Source organism: Argentina silus (assembly GCF_951799395.1).
Source record: "Argentina silus genome assembly, chromosome: 17".
Lineage (NCBI taxonomy): Eukaryota > Metazoa > Chordata > Actinopteri > Argentiniformes > Argentinidae > Argentina > Argentina silus.
Window position 1 is genome coordinate 8,888,535 of NC_139671.1, and position 24,023 is coordinate 8,912,557.

General features: G+C 44.9%; 3 protein-coding genes across 3 annotated transcripts; 1 reads left to right on the top strand and 2 right to left on the bottom strand.

The window, feature by feature from the left end:
* The first annotated feature begins 205 nt into the window (after positions 1 to 205).
* Positions 206 to 6,435, top strand: cpsf3 (cleavage and polyadenylation specific factor 3). The gene is made up of 18 exons (XM_083689166.1): positions 206 to 377; positions 786 to 849; positions 974 to 1,071; positions 1,380 to 1,508; positions 1,665 to 1,842; positions 2,209 to 2,298; positions 2,440 to 2,590; positions 2,753 to 2,928; positions 3,039 to 3,197; positions 3,365 to 3,511; positions 3,681 to 3,833; positions 3,995 to 4,103; positions 4,269 to 4,367; positions 4,554 to 4,648; positions 4,763 to 4,850; positions 4,946 to 5,012; positions 5,107 to 5,203; positions 5,298 to 6,435. Exons 1-18 carry the CDS (start codon positions 307 to 309, stop codon positions 5,397 to 5,399), a joined length of 2,073 nt encoding a protein of 690 aa, XP_083545292.1. The 5' UTR covers positions 206 to 306; the 3' UTR covers positions 5,400 to 6,435.
* Positions 6,436 to 6,490: 55 nt separating this feature from the next.
* On the bottom strand, positions 6,491 to 14,479 carry adam17b (ADAM metallopeptidase domain 17b). Its single transcript, XM_083689165.1, has 18 exons — positions 14,195 to 14,479; positions 13,337 to 13,469; positions 13,097 to 13,230; positions 12,823 to 12,911; positions 12,515 to 12,698; positions 11,684 to 11,814; positions 11,506 to 11,592; positions 11,270 to 11,380; positions 11,042 to 11,186; positions 10,863 to 10,954; positions 10,606 to 10,758; positions 10,196 to 10,395; positions 9,841 to 9,944; positions 9,563 to 9,697; positions 9,312 to 9,442; positions 9,055 to 9,222; positions 8,909 to 8,965; positions 6,491 to 8,796 (listed from the first exon to the last, which is right to left on the bottom strand). Exons 1-18 carry the CDS (start codon positions 14,280 to 14,282, stop codon positions 8,356 to 8,358), a joined length of 2,583 nt encoding a protein of 860 aa, XP_083545291.1. The 5' UTR covers positions 14,283 to 14,479; the 3' UTR covers positions 6,491 to 8,355.
* A 1,125-nt stretch (positions 14,480 to 15,604) lies between these two features.
* On the bottom strand, positions 15,605 to 23,673 carry LOC310817705 (14-3-3 protein zeta-like). The gene is made up of 6 exons (XM_083688377.1): positions 23,609 to 23,673; positions 22,488 to 22,945; positions 18,242 to 18,365; positions 16,991 to 17,154; positions 16,751 to 16,846; positions 15,605 to 16,488 (listed from the first exon to the last, which is right to left on the bottom strand). Exons 2-6 carry the CDS (start codon positions 22,779 to 22,781, stop codon positions 16,429 to 16,431), a joined length of 738 nt encoding a protein of 245 aa, XP_083544503.1. The 5' UTR covers positions 22,782 to 22,945; positions 23,609 to 23,673; the 3' UTR covers positions 15,605 to 16,428.
* Between the last annotated feature and the right edge of the window lie 350 nt (positions 23,674 to 24,023).

Below are 24,023 nucleotides of genomic sequence, written 5' to 3' on the forward strand. Positions count from 1 at the left end.
TGTATCACTGAGATACAGTTTAGTGGGGCAATTGAGAAACATTATCAATACTAACTTATTTCTTACTCCGCTGCACTAGCCATCAAATTCACTTGGACATCTATATTACCCATTGACAGTAAACAACTCAACACCGGAATCTATGTTAGAGCGACTTCTTTCCATACCCGGACATATTTATAGCGCTGGACCGGAAGTCGTACATTCGGCGTGCGGCGGCGGTTAACATATTTCTTGGGAATTAATAATGAATTGTTAAAGCAATTTAGATATTAACATAGCTACCTAGTTTCTGACAGGGAAAACATGGCTGCAAAACGTAAAGCCGATGTAACGGTACCTGCAGAGGAAAGTGATCAACTCCTCATCAGACCTCTGTAAGTTTTCAGTTCAACACTAGTAGCTACTAGCTAAACACGACTTGAATAATACTGACAACTGAACTGTCTAAATAGTCAGGTTTAAATAATGTGTGTGGTCCTCATTGGATGTAGGCTGAATAGAACTACTGTGTTGGCGGAAGGAATTCGTTGAATGTGATAGAATATTGGCAAGATGACCAGTCTACTTTCTCAGTTATTGAAGAGTTGGCTCTTTGATAGCTGTGTTCCAGGGCGTACGCTACTGTCCTCAGGCATTGAGTTCTTATAACAGTAGCTCCACATAGCTGACTGACTTTGTTTCCATAGAGAGTAATATGACATGTCCTCAGCAACCATCTGTTTGAATCAGCCAGAAACTACTAGTACTATCTGACTGTGTGAGGGCTTTTCTTTGTCTTACAGTGGAGCCGGTCAGGAAGTTGGCCGGTCATGCATCATCTTAGAATTCAAGGGACGAAAAATCATGGTAAAGTTACACACTGGCACTTCATTGACCACTGTATCATATAGAGTCAGACTAATATCAATTGGAGTGTATAAGCCAGGTCTTAAACCATAACGTGAAGAGCCATGATGACTTTGTTTTGCAGCTAGACTGTGGAATCCACCCAGGCTTGGAGGGAATGGATGCTCTCCCCTATATTGATTTGATTGATCCAGCTGAGATTGACCTGCTTCTCATCAGCCAGTGAGTCCAGTCTCTATCATTCTGTTGTATAGACCTGGGCTAGCCGTGATATGCCCAGAGATTGCATACTCATTGCATTGCATTGCATACTCTAGGCCATGCAAAGAGCTATCCATGGAGCCTCCACAAAATCACAGAGTGCTCTCTTCAGCTAATATTCTGCCATGACTCACCAATCTAGAGACATTTTTGGACTGCTAGCATCCTCAACTCCTTATTGTATAGGCCTAAGAGTAACTGACTCACTTAAGGCTGAGTTGACAGCTTTCATGCACCACACTCACTTTTTGATCTCCTCTTTACCTCAGCTTCCACTTGGATCACTGTGGCGCCTTGCCATGGTTTCTCCAGAAGACCAGTTTCAAAGGCAGGACGTTCATGACGCACGCCACCAAAGCCATTTACCGCTGGCTTCTGTCTGATTACGTCAAAGTCAGGTATAGTACTGACTTCAGTCCAGTACTACTATTTTGTCATCCCGCCATACAAAAACTGCAAGAAAATGCATAATGATGCTTTTGAAGTCATGTAGAGAGTCATTGTAGGAGGGGCCCGGTCTCATGTTGTGTCCATATCTCTCTATATGTTTCTAGTAATATCTCAGCAGACGATATGCTGTACACAGAGACAGACCTGGAAGAGAGCATGGATAAGATAGAGACCATCAACTTTCACGAGGTGAAGGAGGTGGCAGGCATTAAGTTCTGGTGCTACCATGCAGGCCACGTTCTGGGGGCAGCCATGTTCATGATTGAAATCGCTGGAGTGAAGGTGAGTGGTGGATTTGCAATGCTAGCCATGAAACGGCAGGTTCTATGTCAACAGCATAGCAAGATTGCATGATGTTATGTCTAATATGTTTAACAAGAATCACTCCTCAGCTTGTTCTTTATTTGGAGAAAATGCTATTTCATTGCCTAATGTGTCCCTGATGTATTGTTTATTCTGGCCACTAGGAGGCAGACATATGCTGCTATATGAATGTCCTTCATTAGTTATACATTAGTTTATACTGGTGAATCATGTTTAGTTGCTTCTTTCTCATAATGCCCAGTGGGCCACTTCTGTTGGCTGTGCTACTTCATCAACATTTTCTTATTCTTATTTCTCTGACTCTCTGGGTGTGTGTCTCAACAGCTGTTGTACACAGGAGACTTCTCTCGCCAGGAGGACAGACATCTCATGGCGGCAGAGATCCCCAGCGTCAAACCTGACATCCTCATTACTGTGAGCTCCAGCTAACAGCTACACGCAGCCCTCCAAACACAACCACAACAAAGGGGCCATTCAGTGGCAGCTTGCGTCACCTTCCGCACATTTGACCGTGTTTTTCCTAATTTGATAATGAGATATTTGTGCTTCTCCCAGGAGTCCACGTATGGAACACACATTCATGAGAAGAGGGAGGAGAGGGAGGCCCGCTTCTGTAATACGATTCATGACATAGTCAACCGAGAGGGCCGCTGTCTCATCCCCGTGTTCGCCTTGGGCAGAGCGCAGGAACTGTTGCTCATTCTGGGTGAGAAAGTTCAACCAGTCTCCCTCTCCTTGCTCAGCAGGGATATGCCTAGCTTGTTTATACTGTACATGTCTAATCATTTCCTACCCTCTCTTAACTGTGTCTGTGTCTGTGTGTGTGTGTGTGTGTGTGTGTGTGTGTGTGTGTGTGTGTGTGTTTCAGATGAGTACTGGCAGAACCATCCCGAGCTCCATGACATTCCCATCTACTACGCCTCCTCCCTGGCCAAGAAGTGCATGGCCGTGTACCAGACCTACGTCAACGCCATGAATGACAAGATCCGCAAGGCCATCAACGTCAACAACCCCTTCGTCTTCAAGCACATCAGCAACCTCAAGGTGGGGCACGGCCAATCTCCATGGACGAACAACAACATGTTTCCATCAGACGGCCCTTGGTCAATGCCTGTGTTTGTTTTTTTTTTATAAATCTTTCTCTCTCTCCTCAGAGCATGGACCACTTTGATGACATCGGGCCCAGTGTGGTGATGGCGTCTCCAGGTATGATGCAGAGCGGCCTGTCCAGAGAGCTGTTTGAGAGCTGGTGCACCGACAAGAGGAACGGGGTCATCATCGCCGGCTACTGTGTCGAGGGCACCCTCGCTAAGGTGGGCCCAAGTTTACGTCCCTTTAGAAAGTTTACCCTGGTGTTTTCTTTCACGAATGATCACAGTAGCTACAGTCACAAGCTACTCTAGTGCATGGATTCAGTGTAAATCCAGTTCCAGTGACCATGACCTTGTGTATGAAGTGACCTGACTGTTGGTCTTTGCAGCACATCATGTCTGAGCCTGAGGAGATCACCACCATGTCAGGGCAGAAGCTGCAGCTGAAGATGTCTGTAGACTACATCTCCTTCTCTGCCCACACGGACTACCAGCAGACCAGCGAGTTCATCAGGGCCCTAAAGCCTCCGCACGTGGTAAATACCTAGACCTCTTCTCTGGCTCTCTGTCTGTTCAAAATGGTCAGATAGAGAGGAGTTTGTGTACTTAAAGTTGAAAAGTACCAACAAACATCTGATGTTGCCTATTGTGAAATGCGTAAACTGAAAAGCAGCTCTAAAATCTGTGCCTCCCCTTCCTCCCCAGATCCTGGTGCACGGGGAGCAGAATGAGATGGCCCGTCTGAAGGCAGCTCTAATCAGGGAGTACGAGGACAACGACGAGGTCCACATCGAGGTGCACAACCCCCGCAACACAGAGGCTGTCACGCTCAACTTCAGAGGAGAGAAACTGGCCAAGGTGAGTTTCACCTCTGAGCTTCAGGATATCATGATATCCAAATCAGTCCAGTTCAAAGATTGTAAAAAATATATATATATATATATATATATATATATATATATGATATGTTGGTATTGAGTATGAGTGTGTGTATTGATTGTTGCTGTCCTCTGTTGTAGGTGATGGGTTCCCTGGCTGATAAGAAGTGTATGCAGGGCCAGAGGGTGTCTGGGATCTTGGTGAAACGCAACTTCAGCTACCACATTCTCACCCCTTCCGACCTGTCCAGTGAGTGCTGCTTTACATCCTGAGAAGTGTGTGCGTGTGCGTGTGTGTGTGTGTGCACAATACATAACTCTGTAAGCTTATCTTCTCTTCTCTCTCTCTCTCTCTCTCTCTCTCTCTCTCTCTCTCTCTCTCTCTCTCTCTCTCTCTCTCTCTCTCTCTCTCCAGACTACACAGACTTGGCCATGAGCACAGTGAAGCAGACCCAGGCCATCCCCTACACTGGGCCTATCTCCCTGTTGGTCAGCCAGCTACGCCATCTGGCTGGTGGGTCTCTGCCCCCCCCCCCCTCCGCCACCACCTTCCTTCCTCTCCCTCCCTCACATTAGGGATCTCACTGTCTACTTCTCCATATCTCATTGTAATATATACAGTCCATCTTCCTGTGTTTTTCTGGCATCTTCTACTCCCTGTGTTGGTAGGTAGGCTCTGATGTGTTCTGTCCTGTTGTAGGAGATGTGGAGGAGGTGGATGGAGTCGACAAAATCACCTTAAAGATCTTCAAGAACATCACATTGGTGCACGAGGCCGGCATGGTGGTTTTAGAGGTGAGATCCTGCTTGTGTGTGATGGTGTCTGTGTAAAAAAAATAAAAAAAATATTGCAGTATGTTTCATAATCAAAATACGCGTATTAATTGGTTTTGTGTTGAACCTCTGCAGTGGCTTGCCAACCCTCTGAACGACATGTACGCTGACGCAGTCACCACAGTGGTTCTGGAGGTCCAGTCTAACCCAAAGGCACAGAAACGTCAGTGAAAAACATGGGCAAACATGGCTTCTGTGTCATAGAACTGTCATTTGTATCTTGTGTGTCCGTGCTTATGTTTGTTTTGTTGTTGACAGTAATGGAACCCAAGAAAGAAGGTGTAGACATGAACGTGTTCCAGGAGCGACTGGAAATTATGCTGCAGTAAGTACGACTCCTTGTTGTTCATTTGCATACAAGTATCAGAACTGTCATTGAAGCAATTCTCAGATCTTCAATGTCTTTTTTAAATCAACAGAGACATGTTTGGGGAGGACTGTGTGGATTTCAAGGACAACAAGAGCTTGGCTGTGACAGTGGACGGAAATACGGCCTACATCTGCCCACAGACTAGAGTGAGTGTTTAGTGGGGCTCTATACAGAGAGGTGTCTGTGACTATCTGTCAGTGTCTGATCACCTCCTCTAACCCTGTCCTGTTCTGTCCTCAGACGGTGACGTACGAGGAGGGCAGTGCTGAAGACGAGACTCTGAGAGAGATGGTGGAGCTGGCTGTGCAGCGCCTCTATGATGCTCTAAACCCTGTCATCTGAGAGAGACCCTCCGCCACCCCACTCCTCTATAGACAGGCCGCCACTGAGCCCTCATCCCTACAGGCACGGCCCAACCACCTCATGCCCACACAGCAACATCAAAGGCACTTTCCTTTACAGACGGTGGAGTGCCTATGCTGACTCTAAAATATCTCTTTAAAATGTGTACTTGATCAGTTTTCTATTGTATTATGTATTGATATTGTTTTCTTAGGCAAGGAATACATTGGATCTATACAGTGCCTTCGGAAAGTATTCAGACCCCTTCACTTTTTCCACATTTTGTTGTGTTGTGTAGACTCAATTTAAAATGGATTAAATTAAAAGAATTTGTCTTTAATCCACACACAATACCCCAGAATGACAGGGCGAAAACACCTTTTTTTTTTTAATTTATTAAAATTGATATACAGAAATACCTCATGTACATAAGTATTCAGACCCTTTGCTATGGCAATCTAAAATGAAAAATTGTCATCAACAAATCACTCAGTAAGTTGAATTGAGTCCATCTTAATGCAAGGATAATAGTTAATGTAATTTTGGAATTAATATCTTTGTTTTTATAGGGTCTCTGATTTGCGTAGGAATCAATTACACACTGTGTAGATTAAGATTTCTGTATTTACATTTTAATAAATTTACTGAAATTTAGAAAAACCTGTTTTCGCCTTGTCATTCTGGGGTATTGTGTGTGGATTGATGGACAATTCTTTTAATTTAATCCATTTTAAATTGAGTCTATAACACAACAAAATGTGGAAAAAATTAAGGGGTCTGAATACTTTCTGAAGGCACTGTATGTACTTTTTATTGCAATGATCCAAATATTTGTGCCCTCAGTTTCATTTTTTTGTATCTCTAGCTGCCCTATTACTCAGAGGTAATCTGTGTGCTAGCAAAGACGTCATGATTCCAAAGGAATCATCCTCTACGGACTTATTCTGAATGTGCAGCCTTTGTATATCTGCAATATGATTTGCATTGATAAATTATCAAATTGTTAACAATGTAATAAAGGTCTGTGCTGGCCAAATGTCTGAGCTTTATTAGAATGGTAAATTAATCTAATAAAAAAGGGCTTGATTTCACAGAGAACAATTCCTTTATTGCATACACAAAATAAAAACAACACACTGAAAATACAAAGAAAAGTAACAATCATAATGTTTCCCGATTGATGCCACAGACATTATTTTTTTTAATATAAAGTCACGTTATCCCCTAAAATCTACCTGCCCCTGGCTGATATGAGTAAATCTCACCACCCACTTTCAGGAGGCTTATGGAGCGTTCTTTCATCCAGATCAAAGTATGAGGAAGAATCTGTTTCATGTGTGGGAAGATAAATAGCTCCAATAGAATTCAAAAATATGTTAAGAATTTTGGATACAGTACAATGTAAGTACAATGTAAACAAGGTGAAAGCATATCACATCTGCGAGAATGTGGCTGGATGGAGTTACAAATCAAACCGTAAAGATAGTCACAGACAAACGTCGGTGCAATAGAATACACAGTGTGTACACTATTACCCCTTTTCCATCAAGGCAGTTCGTGGGCCGGTTCGGAGCCGGTGCCGAATCTCGAACCAGTTCTGCACGTTTTGACAACAAAAGAACCGGCTCTCGGCCGGGAAAACCGGTTCCGCAGCAACACCAACATTTGGCAGAACAGGGCAAGGGGTATATTTGGTGCAAGATAGACCAGGGTAGGTTAACTCTGGTTATAGGGAGTGCCCATTAGTGTTCTTAGCAAATACTCACAACATAATGTATGGCAAATGAAAAACAGTAGCAAATACATCCAAATACAATACATTTTCATACAACGGAAAAATATAAGGCACCATAGATAAGTGTACAATGATAGTGGCAAAGGTCAGACTTTCAGCATTTTCATCATATCATGTAAATGCCTTGTGAAGCTTAACATATTCATAAAGAAGTGCATCTGATTGTCTTGTAGTGTATTACGAAAGCATACAAATGGTATCAAAAACACTTTCAGCAATTACAGACTTCTTAAGTAAAATAACTTCCAATCTTGCAATCTCCCATAAGACAGTCCAAACTGAAAGGACCTCCCAATAACAGCATTTAGAGTGTATCTGTAATACTGATAACATCTATGGCTCACAGGATTTAACTGTAAACATATGGCTGGTTCTGCAGTTACAAGTTAACCAGGCTCTTCCAACAGACAGAGGTCGTCATAAGGATGATTGTGCTTGCTGGTTCATGATGTATGAGGTTTGTCACAAGAGGTTACATGTTGTCAATGACAGATAAGAGCTGATAAGAGATCTGACAGTGTCATATTGCTGAACCACAGAAATACATCAAACGTGATATAAACATACTCAGTGCTGGTGATACATCTGTGTAATCATAATGACTGAACAGGCTGGGGATAGGCTGTACACACTTGATATCAAACATTGCATCACACCCTGATTCATCTACAAGGAGCTATTACTGATTGACAATCATTCAAACAATAAAAAATGTTATTTAAATTTGGAAGAATTATGGCTTTTCACTGATATTTACTTTTCCCATTTTCAACCGAAGATGCAATCAAACTTAAAACATTACACAACCATCAGCCCCCATATTATATCCTACACAAGTCCTGCTTGTTCTACCCTGTGGTCTGCCCCTGTGGTCTGTCCCTCAGTGCTGAGTGACCCTCCTCTCCCACTCTCTGTCAATAGCCTTTTCTCAATTGTTATGAACACAACTCCTTGTGTCCTCTATCCTGTCCTCCACTCGCGTCCTACTGAAAACATATTGGAGGAGAAGATCTAGGTTCCTCCCCTTACATGTTCTCCTCCAATCCTTTTTGAGGACGAAGCAAGTGGAGGACGGAGGAGAGGACAAAAGGAATCTCTCTTTCTCTCTGTTTCTCTCTGTCTCACTCTCTCCCTCTCACTCACTCACTCACTCCTCAGCATTCAGCATTCAGTCTCCTTGCTGTTGAGGCGGGCCTGTCTCTGCAGTCTGAAGGACAGAGCCTTGCCACTGCGGCCGTTCAGGGGATGATCTGTCAGATCCTCAAAGGAGCGTGCTGAGCCCCCTGCCATAGAGAAGTCCTCCTCCAGAGCTTCCTCATCCAGATGGGAGTCAAAGCTGTCCTCCTGGATAGTGGCCATGCGGGGGCTCTCCAGAGCAGGCAGGGAGAAATGGCTGGGGCTGGGGCTGGAGGCTGGGGCTGGGGCTGAGGCTGAGGCTGAGGCTGAGGCTGGAGCTGAGGCTGGGACAGGGACAGGGACAGGGACAGGGGGAGTGCTGGTCTGTTGGGGGCCAGAGGCCTGGAAGCGAAGGCTAGTCGAGTGGACCGGGGGTTTAAAGATGCGCACAGAGGCGCACTCAAGGCTGCTCAGCAACTCTGCATTCTGGAGACATCCAAACAGAGTCAAATACAAAAGCACTGGACAGCCACAATGATGTAAGTTCTACAGAGTTTGAATATAGACAACATATCAGCCAGGTATAACCAGTACTTACACTCGGGAAAAACAGAGACTTGGTGGTCTGTTCATATTGCTGGTCGAGTTTTTTGTCCTGAAAGTGGGGGAGAAAATGTTGGATACAATCAACACACCACCAGTCATTGATTTTTAATTTTGGCCAGCTAGATGATTGGTACATACCACACAATGGACCAGGATACTCAGTGGGACCCAGAAGACCAGGGAAAAAACCACCACAGAGCCCACTATGTTGTCAGCCAGAAACTTCCTGAAGGTGTTGATGTCCAGCTTGTCAATGAAATCCCACAATCTCTCTATGACATCCTGGACTTGCTTCATACACTTCCCCTGAAAAACAATGTCACATGCTTGTTCCAAAATCAGCCAAGTCAAAGGTAATGCCAGATACTATAGAGAGGAGGCTTAGGGTCACTTACTGCTCCATCACAGAAGCCAACAGTGCAGGGTTTGCCCTTGCGGAGGTACAGGAGGTGGCCTCTGTTATCCTGGTAGGGAGCACACACCCCACGAGCACTACGGCAGCACACTTTACATGACGAGTTTGTTTCTGATGAGGAGAAGGAGATAGCCATGAGGACAATAGACATAGATCTAGATAATACAGACACTTAAAGTTCCCTATCAGTCAGTCTAATCTCTATGCTAATATGTGATGGGAGCAGCATACCGTTGCAGGCACAGGACTGCAGTTTCACGATGGCCTCACAGAAGGGGATACACACACCGTCCAGACACTTGCCATTGTCTAAACACACAGTCTTATCTGGGGCGTTCTCAGGCGAGGGGCACTCACTACTGTTTCCTGTCAGAGGGAACACAAAAAGGCAAAAAGGACATGTAGAAAACATGGGGTCATAGAATGATCTATTTTATGATCTCACTTTTAATCTCTATCAGTGTCCATGTGTGTAGTGTTATTTGTTTAATGCATGTCATAGGGCTCACCTGTACAGTAGGACCTCCCCTTACAGGTGGAACTGATGGGCTCCTGACACACCTTCCCCTGGCTCTCATGCTGGCAGTCGTTACAGCATGCACTGTTCCTGTCACTACACTCAGAGAGAGAGGGACAGAGAGAGAGAGAGGAGATAGAAAAAGAGGGGGAGAGAGAGAGAGAGAGAGAGAGAGAGAGAGAGAGAAAAAAAAGAGGGGAGAAAGAGAGAACAGGATGAGGTCTATCTGGCATTACAGGGTGTAACCACCAAGAGATGATGCTAGTCATACTATCATTCAACATATTCCAGACCAACATGTTTTATGTTCTAAGATTGTATGGTGGGTGCTGCCAGAGAGGGCTCACCTGCACTTCGCTGTTGACCGGAGCTTGCAGTCAGAGGTGCAACAGCGGTCATCATTGATGTGCAGCAGCCCTGGGTCACACTCCTCGCCCTGCTCCACACGCGAGTTCCCACACACGTTACTGTTCCTCTCTCTGAAACACACCGGAGCCTTGGTCCTCAGTCTCTTCACGATGGAGATCTTACTGCAGTTGGAGAACAGCTGGGAAGACAAACAAGAACACAGCCATCATTGGTATCATGAAGATTACCAATTTCCCCTTTGGGGATAATAACGTTTGTCTAGGCGGGTGCCAATCCATCACCACCCCCTTTCAACAGTGACCCTTCAACAGATGGTTCAACAGTGACCCTTCAACAGATAGTTCAACTGTCACCCTTCAACAGATAGTTAGAGAGTAGAGGTCAGTACCTTGTTGTTGGCATGGTCTCCACTCACAGCAATGGGGTACATGACATATTTGCCCCCTTGGTCTTCCCTGGGGGCGCAGTAGGGGATGTTGTCTGGGTCATGCTCTGCCCCAAAGTTATGGCCCAGCTCATGAGTAGTCACAAGGTCTGCCTCCTGAGGGAAAAAAAATGGCAGATTAGAGATTTGAGGAGTCTTTTTGCCTTTATCTGAATGTAACAAATTCTCTTTAGAAGTTCCAGAGAATTTCATAAACCCACCTTGGTCAGAATAGTCTTCCCATAATTCTTAGTGCTGGTAAGCCCAGTGTTGAGATAGATAGCTCTATGCTCAGTTGATGATGGAGGACACTCTGAGGAAAAAAGAAAATGTCACCAGGATCACATAATGGCATTTCCAACTGTCAGATGTGGTTACGTGTTGATTACAGGAGGCTTACTCTCTGAGCAGAGCCCCCCAGGGATGCCGTGTCTGGAGGGGGCCACATACGCCAGCCCCAGGGTCCCCTCATCAAAGTCCTGGTAGGTGAACAGGTGGGCCAGGCACACATGGGATGCATTGTCTGCTATGTCCACACTGAATTGCTGGAATGAGAAAAAGGAGTGATATAACAGCCTAATACCACGATGCCATGTCATTAATGCTCATATTATGGACGATTGCTCACCTCTAAAAGCTTCTTAACATCCCAGACATCCTTGCCCTCCACTGAACTTCCCTTCATGTTAAAGTGGGTGCCCCCTGGTGGTACTGGGGTAGCTTCCTTCTTGATTATGATCTAAATGGGAGTTAGACATGGGAGTCTAAATGGGACTAGCGAGGAACCTTCTATACTCAATAACACCTCATGTCAATTACAGGGACAATGTGAAAGGGAGTAGTGGCCCATCTCATGATGCTCACCTGTTGGATCTGGACACCATATCCTTTATACTCCTCATCCCAGGATGTGTTTCTGTAGATGTCGTCCACACGATCAATCAGCTCAATCTGAAAGCACAATCATGGTAGGAGGGGTTTCTAGAGATATCTATTGAAGCTAGATATATCATCCCAACCACTCTGTGAACAGCACCCTCACCAGGTAGTTGAGGGTAGTGCTCTCCTCCTTGCGACCCATGTGTTCGAAGAAGCGGTGGTCCGCCACCAGGAGCAAGGGGCAGGTGTTCTTCTTGTGGTCATGGGCCTGTCGCCTCTCCCTGACCACGGGCTCTGTGGAGGAGAAAAGACCGGCCTCAGCACACCAGATATCTATAAGATACTCTATAAGGTATTGATTGGTTTCATTATTGAGTAAAAGCTAGAGTATTGACTTAAGACTTTGTCTATCTGAACTGCACTGATTTGCTATCTGTGACTTGAGTAGATGTTCTACTGATCCAGGAGTTCTCTGCTGTCAGTGTCTCTAATCTTGAGATTCTATTCAGAGGTTCATTGAATGTTCCACCTTGGTAGTTTGGTTGGTTCAGACAGCCATGTTCATGTTCCTCACTCAGCTCAGCCTCCAGAGCCCCTGCTGCAGTAATGCCATCATCAAAGCCCTCCATTACGGCTGCCTCATAATTAACCTTCCATGAATAATGGATTCACGCTGTGAGGAGATGATTATTCATTTAACAGATGCTGAAAACGTATGACTAAGTATGACTGTTAGGACGACCAGAGACAAGACTGAGAAGAACCAGAGACTTCCAAGACCTCTGGTCTAAATGTATCACATTCACACCATACACGTGAGGACGCTTTGGATGATGGGCAGTTTAATGTGCTCAAATTATTGATTGTTAAGTTATTCCAACATCCACTCTTACAACTGGGAGTCCTCCCTATGATATAAATAGATGCATGTCTCCTGGAACACACACACACACACACACACACATCACTCATTTCTAAATTAGCTCGTACTCACCCTCTCCCTCATCGTCCTCCTCCAGAATGGCTGATCTCATACTCTCAGGGAGCAGGCCATTGGAGTTAGTATTCACATAGCCGCACACTTTGGGCGAGGCCAGCCGGCTGATGTTCCTGATGTCCTCAGAGCGGTATACCAGCAGACTGCCATCAGGGGGCGCCTCTGTGAATCTCCATAGGGGCTGAAGAAGAACAAGGGGGTTGATATGATTGGAAACCTGAGTGGTTTATGGATCCATCACATTGATGTATTGCAATGGATTGATATGGTAACATCAATGAATATTGTTAAAATTATTGCAGTACCTCTATGTTGTACTCTCCATCGTCAGTAAGAATGTGCGCAGAGAAGTCATTGTCATCAATGTGCGCCTGAACACGAGAATTCTCCTCCCCTTAAAACAAACACCTCTGAGTTAACACTATGCTAAGAAAGAGCTGCAAAACCTCAGACTCGACTGGAGGGCAGTTCAGTGGAGGGAGGAACCAATGGGTGTGACCCTAGTGACACCTTGGAAGAATCCCAACTGGTACATTTTGGACCTAGCCTGGTTTCTAAACCCAGCATGTGGTGCCTTACCAATGACATGGCCTGTGAAGAAGTTCTGTCTGTTGACCTCGTAGCTGTCCTCCTTGCCATCCTTATCCACAAACACTGCACTGAAGTCCTCTGTGAACAGCTCTGTGTTTGTCCTCAGGTACAGTTTGAAACGCCTACAAAAGAGTAAAAGGAGAGGACAGATTAATTTGATTGAAATTTAACAGCAAATTACCCAACAGCCCAGTGCCAAAAGTTATTGACAGGTCCTTGAGTTGGTACCTCTGTAAGGCGGTGAAGCTGAGCAGTCTTTCCACATGGGTCTGTGTCTGGACATCCCTCTTTCGGACTGAGTGTGTCTGGAGACTGGAAAGGGGCAACACCGTGAAGTCTGTCAGCATGGAACTCAGAGTGTCTGAAAGGCAGATTAATCATAACATGGGGGCATTTACATTCATGGCATTTAGCAGACGCCTTTATCCAAAGCGACTTACAACAAATACATTTGTAAGTGAATCATCTATCCAACAGTCATCATAAGACAAAGTAATCAATGCTCACACCAGGGGCCATTGGCAGTTGTAATTTTTTTAAATTATTTATTAACAGGAGAGAACTTGTACAGGGGGGAAGTAGGGGTGAAGAGGTCTCAAGGGTTGGGGTTGGGGTTAGGGTTAGTACAGGGAGGGTCGTGGGTGTGAAGAGGTCTGAGGAAGGAAGCTAGGTTGGGGCACCAACTCATAAATCAGCCTTGGTCAAAACAGTGTTCTCATAATTCTTGCTCCAGTGTTTAGAAAAACATTGCTGTGACAAACAAGTCTGGTTATCCCAGGGTTAACTCTGCTGTCATCATATGCTGCTGTGATAATCTGAATATCTGAACATGTGGCAGTAGCCAAATAGTTATTTTGAATACATAAACTAGTATCATTTCATACTAAATAATACACTTTTAACTAAATACTATTCCCAAGAGAATCACCTTCATTCTTAGAACGTTTGGCAGCTGTGTAAACAGCTATGGGATGTTTGGTTTATCCACCGTGAGTCATACCAAGAGGGAGACTGAGCTCTAACTCCATCATGGTCATTCATAACCTCATGACATGTTAACGGAAAATCAAGTTTGTCTCTACTCACCATAATCGGGATTTTGAACGTCCGCAGGGGGTTTTGTTGCACAGTCCGTTAAAAATAGAGAAAACATAAATATAACGAACAGCCGCATGGTAGCATTTATTGGAGGAAAGACATAAAGAAAAAAATCCGTGCACTGGTTAGACAGTTTTAACAGAATTTGTTGTATGATCCCTATGATCTATCATCTCCTGTACTGAATGTTCTGAAAGTTTGCCCACTATACCGCAGGCAACAATATATCAAAATTGGTACGGTCAATTTCACAAAACATAATCCAACGTATCCGATTTGTTTAGTCATAAATGAGACTTCAGGCAGCAACAATGTTTCTTCTTGTGAGCGAAAGCCCGCATACCCGGAAGTCATGTGGGGAGGGAATCAAATCTTAGGTATTCTGAACGGATAGGCTGCTATTTTACAATAGACCTATGTCTCTGTTGTAAAACATGACGGTTTGTAATATCTCCCCTGCAATCAAGCCGCTATGTTTTTATGCAATGACATTTGTTGTAGATTTATATCTTGGAGTATCTTAGAGAAAACGGTAGCTTCAGTCATCAGCTCTTATATAACATAGGAATAAAAAGGCTTTGGCAGAGGGATTGTAAACCGAGCGACATCTGCGCAGATCTATTTTAATGCTTGGACATCTCCTCATAACGTCCAAACATTTGGTAAAATAACCCATCGTTTAATCGGGGTGTATCTGGTATTGGACATATGATCATTTTCGAGCAAAAGTCTCCTCCAAACTACGTAATCAGGTTATAGTTATATTCCTACTATTGCAGGAAAATAAAACCAAGAGTATAGAACACAAATGTCGTGGTGTTCTGAATATGTGCTGAATATTATCCTACCACTGTGAGATGGGCTTAAAAGCCTGCTATGTTCAGTCCCCAATCTGTTTTGGCAGGTCTATTAATAATAGAAGGTTTTATGAGGCAAGGTGGTATTCTTACATAAACTGCATCTCCTTTAAGGACTTTATGAAGTTACTCTATACTTATGCTCACCAAAGTTCAGGTCCCAAATAATAGTTGTATAGTTCACAGCTTAAATCTATAATCAAGTACATTAGTTTCTCACTTTCATGTAACTGGTTTAACAATGACAACTCACAAATGTTTGGTTTATAAAATGTCATTTTTATTCATGTTACATAGCTGTTACACAGGGCATTAAACATTTTCACAAGGCTTTGGGGACTACAATCAATGATTAGCAAAAACACAATAGTGGTCCGAATCTCTAATGACAATCACTGGACAAACAAACCACCCTCTCACATGTGCACAAACCTGCAATGAAAAGTACTGAACATAACAGTGGGACTTGGTGTATGCAATATTGGTTCCCATTCCAGTGTACATAGAAAATGGGCATGCATGTACTTCTCTTTTTTTGTCATTTTATTTAATCTTTCTTTTTTTTGGTCTTCATAAAGTGCCACCTTTTATTGTCTGACATGCTACGAAGTAACACACTGAGGTGAATATCATAACCAGGGAGGAGTGTTTGGTGATCCTCGAGAGGGAGAGACCTTGTTACAAGGGCCCACGAACAGCTCTTCCTCATCTGAGAGATGCTTGCTGTCTCTCTAGTTAGGACAATGCTTCATACAATAAAGATGGCAGGAGTGTCAACTTGAAACATCTAATCTAGCTAATGCAACCGTCTTGTAACTCTGAATGTCCAACACAGGGGGACAGTGGAGATCCGCCAGAATTCCTGTTGAATTTAGGTGAGATTTGACATGTCTTTCCCTCCCTCTTCATATGCCCAGGCTGCTCTAGCTGCTTGACAATGGCCTTTAAAAATGCACAAGAAAGATCTTTCTGGGGGGGGGGGGGACACACACACACGTCCACGCTCACTGTCACACTCACACACATCATGTATTGTCATTCTCTCATGTCGAACAGATAGTTTGTTGATATTAAAGTGAAGCTATTAATACTTTTCTACAGCAGAAACCGCACATTAGGGAGGCCAGGACAAACACAAACTCAGGAATGGCGATATCACTTCAATTATTTTTTCTTTCTTCATACCAAAAGCCTAGTGGTGAAAACCAAATCACTTTCATTTTCACCCACAGCTCCATGGTAAACATGGGCTTTCATTACTAGAATCATTTCAAGTGGAACAATAAGGAATGAAGACGTGTAAAAAGGTTGTTTTTTTTCTTCTATTTTATGTTTTTTTTTTTTGGTGGTGAGGACGGGAGCTCTCTAGTTCTCGCATCCTTCTCCAGCCTCCCCCTCATCTGCTGCGTTGTCAGATGTCCATAGCTGAAACAAACAAAAAAAAACATGGATTAACAATAGCATTTCAAAATGCCCAAACACCTTTGCTTCCTTCCATCCCTATGGCTCAATTATCTTTTCAAATCCTCACAATTGCGGTTTACTTAAAACCCGAATTTGGCTTCAGAATGAAAAAACACTGGAATCATATAACCATGAGAGGGAATTGCAGTGTATGTGTGGGTGTACACATGTGGGTGGGACGACTTACTGCTGTCACTCTATAGGGATGCCAGAGGGCACTTACTGTGAGGTTGTCTCTAAGCAGCTGCATGATGAGCGTGCTGTCTTTGTACGAGTCTTCACTCAGTGTGTCAAGCTCTGCAATGGCATCATCAAAGGCCTAGAAACACATAGAAATAACGATTAGTGTGCATTATGAAGAGGGAGAGGAGAGTGGGTATAATTGCAGCTCTGCACCTGTGTGTGTGTGTGTGTGTGTGTGTGTGTGTGTGTGTGCTGGACATCCATAGCCAGAGACACCCACCTGCTTGGCCAGGTGGCAGGCCTTGTCTGGAGAGTTGAGGATCTCGTAGAAGAAGACTGAAAAGTTGAGGGCCAGACCCAGTCGGATGGGGTGCGTGGGCTGCATCTCCTCCTTGCTGATGTCAAATGCCACCTGGTACGAGTCTTGAGAGTTTGATATCGTGTCTGATAAGAAATAATAATAAAAAAGAAAATACAATCTATTACATTGTCTGAGTTTTGTTTCATAGCCTTCACAAATGTGACTTACAACAGGGCATTGCATATATATATATGTCATATGTTGCCTTTGGATATTCACTAAAGGCAATTCAAGTCACTTTTCTCTCTCTGCCCTGTCCAGTGTTTTGCCCACTGAAACTCTATCTGGGAGAGCTTGAGTCCTACATGAGCTTTAAATACCCTGTGTCTAGCACCAGAGTTACAAATAGTGGCATGACATTTTTCTCAAGGCATCAAAGTTAGAAATAGGCTAATCCCCTGTATCATATTTATGTACATCAGATCAATGATAATGGTTATTGCCTGCCTACCAGACCAAAAAAATAATCCGTCAATATAGCCGAACTGTCATATTTCTGAGAACTGATCGTTTGTAGCACCACTGCCAACGACATGCATGCCTTCTTTTCAGTCCTATCCTCAGACCGAGCTGGCAGCAGAGCTGCCGAGGGGGCTGACTCACTGGGGGAGGCATGGAGGGACCCCCCCAGGGCAGCAGAGAGGGACACACACACACACACACACACACACACATTCATTCATATACCCATTACCATGTCCATACTCACTCAGCCTCAATTAAATCAACAGGCTTGCATCCCCTGGAGCAGACGTTTGGGTGTAGTTCCAACACGCATACCAGACTTTCAGCACGCACTTTGCCAGACAAATGGGCTTTTTCAGAGGTTTAGCTGCATGCTTGAGAAAATGCTTGCTAAATATCTTTGAGGTCGAATATGATTTGAGGTAAACAAGACCAGATGTCTTATTAAGACAGATAATCCTGGTTGACATAACACCAAGGGAGATGGCTGCTCACCTATGTGACATATCCTCTCTCTCACTCAATGTCTTGTGTCATATGGCGACAATCTCAGCAGTTCACTGTTACATATGCATGCAACTCATTCATCCACCGCTTTCTCCATCAGTGAACTCCTTGCTTTATGTCAAGGGATGACAGAGGGTGACGTGAGCCAGCAGCCTGTGTCCTGGGAGATTGATCTATGCAAGAGAGAGACCCACTTACCCTTCTTGTCATCCCCAGAGGCAACTTCAGCCAGATATCTGTAGTAGTCGCCCTTCATCTTCAGATAGAAGACTTTGCTCTCAGCGTTCGGGGCATTGTCAATCAAATGTTTGTTCAGCAGCCCCTGAGGAAGAAAACAAGTCAAATTAGGTTGAATAATAATTCTGCTCATTTCTGGAAAGTCTGTTTCAATGCCAGTTTTCAATAATTGGAAAAACACATGGAAGATAATTGACTATATATTGACAAGTCATTATTCAAAGAACAGAATAGGGGGACTTTGAACATTTAAGATATATACGGCTTCCCGTACAAACACTACAATAATAGGCACGATCTCAACTATGTAAAAGCACTATCCCTGCTGTACACAGTGACTTTACCTTTTACACAGAGTGTGGGTGTACCACACAAACAGGTTGTTGTGGTGGTAATTACAAGCGCGGAACACCGCTCAGAAATGGGCCTATGCATTCTACAACCTTCCTGTGTGTGTGTGTGTGTGTGTGTGTGTGTACTACTCCACTTCCTCTAAAGGCAAGGTTGCAAAAAGCAGCTCAGCCCCCGGCAGTAGACCGCGTGTGGCCGGGCTAACAGCCAACATGCTCCCTTGCACCCGCTGTGGTCAGCACAGTGAAACCAGAGTCACAGGTCAGGAAGAAGGGGAAATGCTGTAGACTGAAATGCAATGAGTATATCTGACAAACATTCTATGTCTGAGGCATGTCTGAGGAGAGAAGAAATACAATGAATGACATCACTTTGTTTAATCCGTCCAGTGAATGCCCTGAGCTGAACCTGGATAACTCACACTGAGAGTTGGGTGTCTGGTTGCTGGTGAAATCTTAATGCCTGATCATAAGCTCTGCAGTCATGTGACGACAATCAGGCAAGCTAAGTGACGGGGCACTGACGTACTAGCCTAAACCTGCATTCTGTTCACCATGAGCCACCATAATGCAACTGCAGTAACGTGCAGAGGGAAAAGCAGCCACAACCAAACTACTGCTGCTTGTTCTGTGTGTGTGTGAGTCTCTCTCTCTCTCACACACACACACACACACGGCACAGCAGAGCAAACCCAGAACAGGGCTGGGCTGGCCAACATTTCCTCTCACCAACGGCATCATCACCACAGACATCCTGAGGCATTCTATACTAGACATATACCAGCGCAGACGCCCCTCACAGCTCCAGGCATTCAGCTCTAACTGAACATTATAGAGAGAAAAAAATACAACTTCACATCCAGACTGAGAGCTCACAGGCTCTTCAAGTGAACACACTGGCTGGGTCGAGACGCAAAGGAATAAGCCTACAGCAATTCTTTCATTTCTCCGCACTCTGCATTTCTGCCAGTTTCATCTCGTGCCAGAAGGTCAGGGAATTGAGAGATTATTTTCATTTAGTGCCACTATTTATCCCTGCTGTCGCCAGCAACCATCAGGGATAGGGAGAGGAGGAATTTGAACACCTCCCGTCTGACAACAAACATGTACTCAGACAGAGACAGACAGGAGAGGGAGGGAGGGAGGGATGGAGGGATGGAGGGAGGGAGGGAGGGAAAGAGAGGTGGGCCTTGTCACGTCGCCAACCCTTCACGTTCAGCCAACATCGGTTTCCTTCCGACACCACGAGAGTGAGCCACTGACCTCCCAGTGCACCTAAAGGACCGGCAGCCGGAGCATGTGGAACAGAAACATTATCATAATGCTGCGACACCGTTATGGTGACAGTGGCTGGTGGGCTGGTGCTCATCACGTAGGCTACATTAGAACAGGCATCTTCAGCATGTCTCTGGTCCTCAGAGACCGAAGCAAATGTACCGTGTAAGGAGACCGGCATTAAAGGATAATACATAGACCCCGGTCGCATGCATCGAAGCGGTAACTAAACAGTAGTCTGCAGAACAGCAGGATAAGCAGTACGAGTAATATTCCTGCCTTTTCCCGTGGGATCAGAAGCTTACCGTAGGCAGCACAAATCACCTCCAATAATGAAATTGTCTCCTGATGTGACCGTGCACAAACATTACCGTGTGTGTACCTAGAGGGTAATAACATTAGGCTATGTAATAAGAGAGCATGAGAGCACCGGCCCAGAGGGACTCTGATAGGGCGCTCTACCAGATGGCCAACGCAGAATTAGAGCACACTGATGCTGTTCTGTGTGGAGGAGGTGGAGCGGGAGGGAGGGGGGAGGGGGGGGGGGGCTGGAGGTGGGCTTGCTTCAAATGCACAGACCGACACTCCCATCACAGACCAGATCAAAGGGTGTAGACTAGATGGACCCATCTGGATTACTGATGATCGGCTTTAATCAAGGGTGCTCTAAGCCTGCTCTGGGATAGATGCAATACAATATTGAGCTTTTTTCCCCCCTCTATCACACCACACCTAACAATTAACTGTATGCACTGAGCAGTCGTGAACACTGATACGCTCAGACTAATGCAACCTTAGCTACATGTCAATGCCCTCAGATCCTTTAGCCATTTGTGAATGAAGACAGGCACGAGTTCCTTTTTCTACAGGAAACCAATGTTAATGCTGCCTCCCCCCCCCCCCCCCGCGCCCCGCCGCCACCACCCAACTGTCACTGTCTGGAGGAAGCAGTAAATGGGGCTTAAGTGATGAGGTCGTCCATCCATTTCCAAATAGCACTCATAGGATATGCATTAGGCTGCATGGCCTGGGTTTTAAACCAACCCCTTTCCTTTAGGGCCCTGATGTTGAGGATGACCCCAGAGTTCAGAGGGATAAAGCTGAACAATACAGCTAAGCTTTGCACAAACATCTCTTAATCCGCCAACAGCACAAATATCTATTTATAGCAAGGCGGTAGCATATACGTATCCACCAACCTCAGCCAAGGGTCACTGTGCTGACCAGGACTAGGTAACAATAGAGAATACTACACACACAGTACATAGCTGAGTGCTGTGACGGTGAGGTAATCTACAATCAACTCAACCAAATCAGTATCCTCTGTGAACATCGTTAACAGAAACACCATCCAGTGTTATTTTACCATCTTGTAGAACAGGCAATGCTCTTGGTGAGTATTTATGAAAATAAACATGGCCACCCCAAGAGGAGACTGCTTGGAAACTGAACGCCATACCTCTACATTTCAGCTGTCAAGTATTGGGTGTTCAAGTGGGGGGGCCTAACAATAGGGGGCCGTGGCTCTAGGGGGCCGTGGCACGTAATCTGAGAAAGATTATAGGTGCTGTCACCATGGCCACACCCACTCAAAGCCTGCAGGTGCACCAAACTTTCCCATAGTGATAGTAGATAAGACAACATGAGCAAACAGACCACGCAGCTTTCAGTCAACAGAGTCTTCTGTCTCAGAGCTAGGAGAGGGCAAAGGCCACCAATCCACCCCCCCTGGGTTGCTAATGACAAGCCAGCGACAATGGAGTTGTTGGTTCCGTAGTTGTTCCCAAGAGTCTACCAACGGTTCCATGAGTCATTCTATCATCCATCACGATACAACATGAAACAAGATCAGCACACAGGTAATGAGACAACCTTCCCGTGCAAAAAAAAAGGGTCAGGATTGAAAAAAGGTAGGTGGTGGCCAAATTCACACAATGTATATAGTAAGTAATTTGCAAATAGCAGTACAAGTCAAAACTAGCTGACATTTTTGTCCATGTCTCGATTAAGCGCATCCACACTGCAGGCCCAGTTGTTCCACTGTTCTGCCTCTTTTGACCTGGCAACTCAGTCTGCCCATCAGCTAAACATCCTTCGTCCAACAGCCCCTCGTGTGAACACTAGTCAAAGCCATAGGCTACACATTCACTCAATTTGTCTGACTGCTGACATTTCAAGAGGGACGAGGGGAGCTGCAGCCTTTCTGCTTCCAACACATATTGATTCTGAGCAGTGGAAAGGGTAGGTCATTACACTGCACCACTGCTCAAAGAATCAATTGGTGCAGCCTTTCTGCAGTTTCAGATAAACATCACACCAGCAGCACTGCAAAGTCAAAGTGCATGAAGGAGGGTTTTGTGGCACAGCTCAGACATGACGTTCATGCAGAGAATATGCTGTCATCGTCAGCCTCACCATGAAAGCTGCTTTTGTGTCAGCACCTAGGTCATTAACAATCTGGACACCATCAAGTTGGTTTAAAAATCACATGAATCTATCATTTTACTTTGTATAGGAGTGACCACCCCAGAAACGCCATTTCAAGCCCTGGCTCACCCTTGCTGGCTTGACAAAACACTCACCAATACATCGTTGCAGATGTCTCGCAACTCTGTCTCGACCTTCTCCCGGTACTCCTTGACCATCTGAACCTTCTTGTCACTGCCCTCTGTCTTCTGCTCTATGGCGGAGATGACCCGCCATGCTGACCTCCGGGCTCCCACAACGTTCTTATAGGCGACTGACAGTAGGTTCCTCTCCTCACACGTCAGCTCTGCCCCTTGCTCCGTTACTTCTTTCATGGACGAAGCCATGTCGTCGTAACGCTCAGCCTGTTCAGCCAATTTGGCTTTCTGAATCAGCTCCGTTTTCTCCATGTTTATGTTTTGTGTTCAAACTCTGTCGCTCGCAGTTAACAGTTGAGTCCAAAGAGAGGGGAAGGGGACAGCAGTGTGGGGGATAATCGTGTGAAACAATGTAACTTGCTAATCGTTGGGGTGAAGGGTGAGGGCAAAGAAGTATGTTATCCTTGCAGGTGCACCTGGAGGGAGAAAATAATACGTATTAGCTAACGGTATTTACACACGCCCACACACTAGTAGGGACTGTTGAGACAGTCTAACCACATACTGGAAGCCAGATACTCACAATTAGCAGCTAGGTTGCCATAACAGCCATGAAATCTAGCTAGCTAGAATTAACATAGCTAACGTTATAGCCACAACTGCTTGACAAGTGTGCATGCACCTTCTCTAACGATAGCTAACAGTTAGCTAGCTAAGCTACAATTGGTGGCACTGATTTGGTGACCTTAATTGTACTCGTTGACACATTCACACTCCCTACAACCAATTTCTACGAGTTTGTCTTTCTGAAAAATAACGGAAATGATTTGCGTGATGGTGTCCACATTGACAACATTATTAGCTCGTATTATGTTAGTGAGCTAGCTTTCTTGCTGTAGTAACCCACGAGACTAACGATTCAATCCCTTCCACGGCACTGACCGACTCGGAATCGCTAACGTTACCACGTATGTTGCCATATAAAGTTAGCCAGCAGTAGACAGTTTACATTTCCTTAAAAAAAATTACTTTCACTCGTCCATCATTCTACTTCCAGTTTCAGTATCGTAACCTGCACATTTTATCTATGTATTTTTCAGATAACAGACAGCCAAACAGCTATAATTTTATTTCCCAACCTTCAGATGGATCCGATCCGCCACTCCGAGTAGAAAAGCGTTGTGGTAGGGGAAGAAAAAGAAATTCACTCCTTCAACCAAACCTGACCAAAAGGCGTGTCCAGTGTAAAGTGTGCCCAATGAGAACCCGTTATTAGGTAGTATCAACTGTTACCGTTCAAAATGATAACCAGTAGGATGGTAGCGCGGGGAAAGAAGGCGGGGTTTTGACGCCACGGGGTTTCCTCCAATTACAGCAAGGGAAAAGACGTCACCATTACCATGGATATCCAACCATCCAACCCACCTTTATCCCACCCACACACACACACACACACACACACACACACACACACACACACACACACACACACACACACACACACACACACACACACACACACACACACACACACACACACACACACACACACAC

Bases quoted from the DNA above. Each gene is read 5' to 3' on its own strand.
- LOC310817705 (XM_083688377.1), bottom strand. From the start codon at position 22,781: ATGGAGAAAACGGAGCTGATTCAGAAAGCCAAATTGGCTGAACAGGCT. The intron at 17,155-18,241 runs GTAAGTGGGTCT...ATTTCTTATCAG, and splicing joins CTCTGGGGATGACAAGAAGG to ACACGATATCAAACTCTCAA. The intron at 16,847-16,990 runs GTGGGTGTCTCT...ATGTGTTTCTAG, and splicing joins CCTGCCACCTGGCCAAGCAG to GCCTTTGATGATGCCATTGC.
- cpsf3 (XM_083689166.1), top strand. From the start codon at position 307: ATGGCTGCAAAACGTAAAGCCGATGTAACGGTACCTGCAGAGGAAAGT. The intron at 378-785 runs GTAAGTTTTCAG...TTTGTCTTACAG, and splicing joins CAACTCCTCATCAGACCTCT to TGGAGCCGGTCAGGAAGTTG. The intron at 850-973 runs GTAAAGTTACAC...TTTGTTTTGCAG, and splicing joins TCAAGGGACGAAAAATCATG to CTAGACTGTGGAATCCACCC.
- adam17b (XM_083689165.1), bottom strand. From the start codon at position 14,282: ATGCGGCTGTTCGTTATATTTATGTTTTCTCTATTTTTAACGGACTGT. The intron at 12,699-12,822 runs GTACTGCAATAA...GTTCTTCTTCAG, and splicing joins ATGGAGAGTACAACATAGAG to CCCCTATGGAGATTCACAGA. The intron at 9,223-9,311 runs GTAAGTGACCCT...ATTGTTTTTCAG, and splicing joins TTGGCTTCTGTGATGGAGCA to GGGAAGTGTATGAAGCAAGT.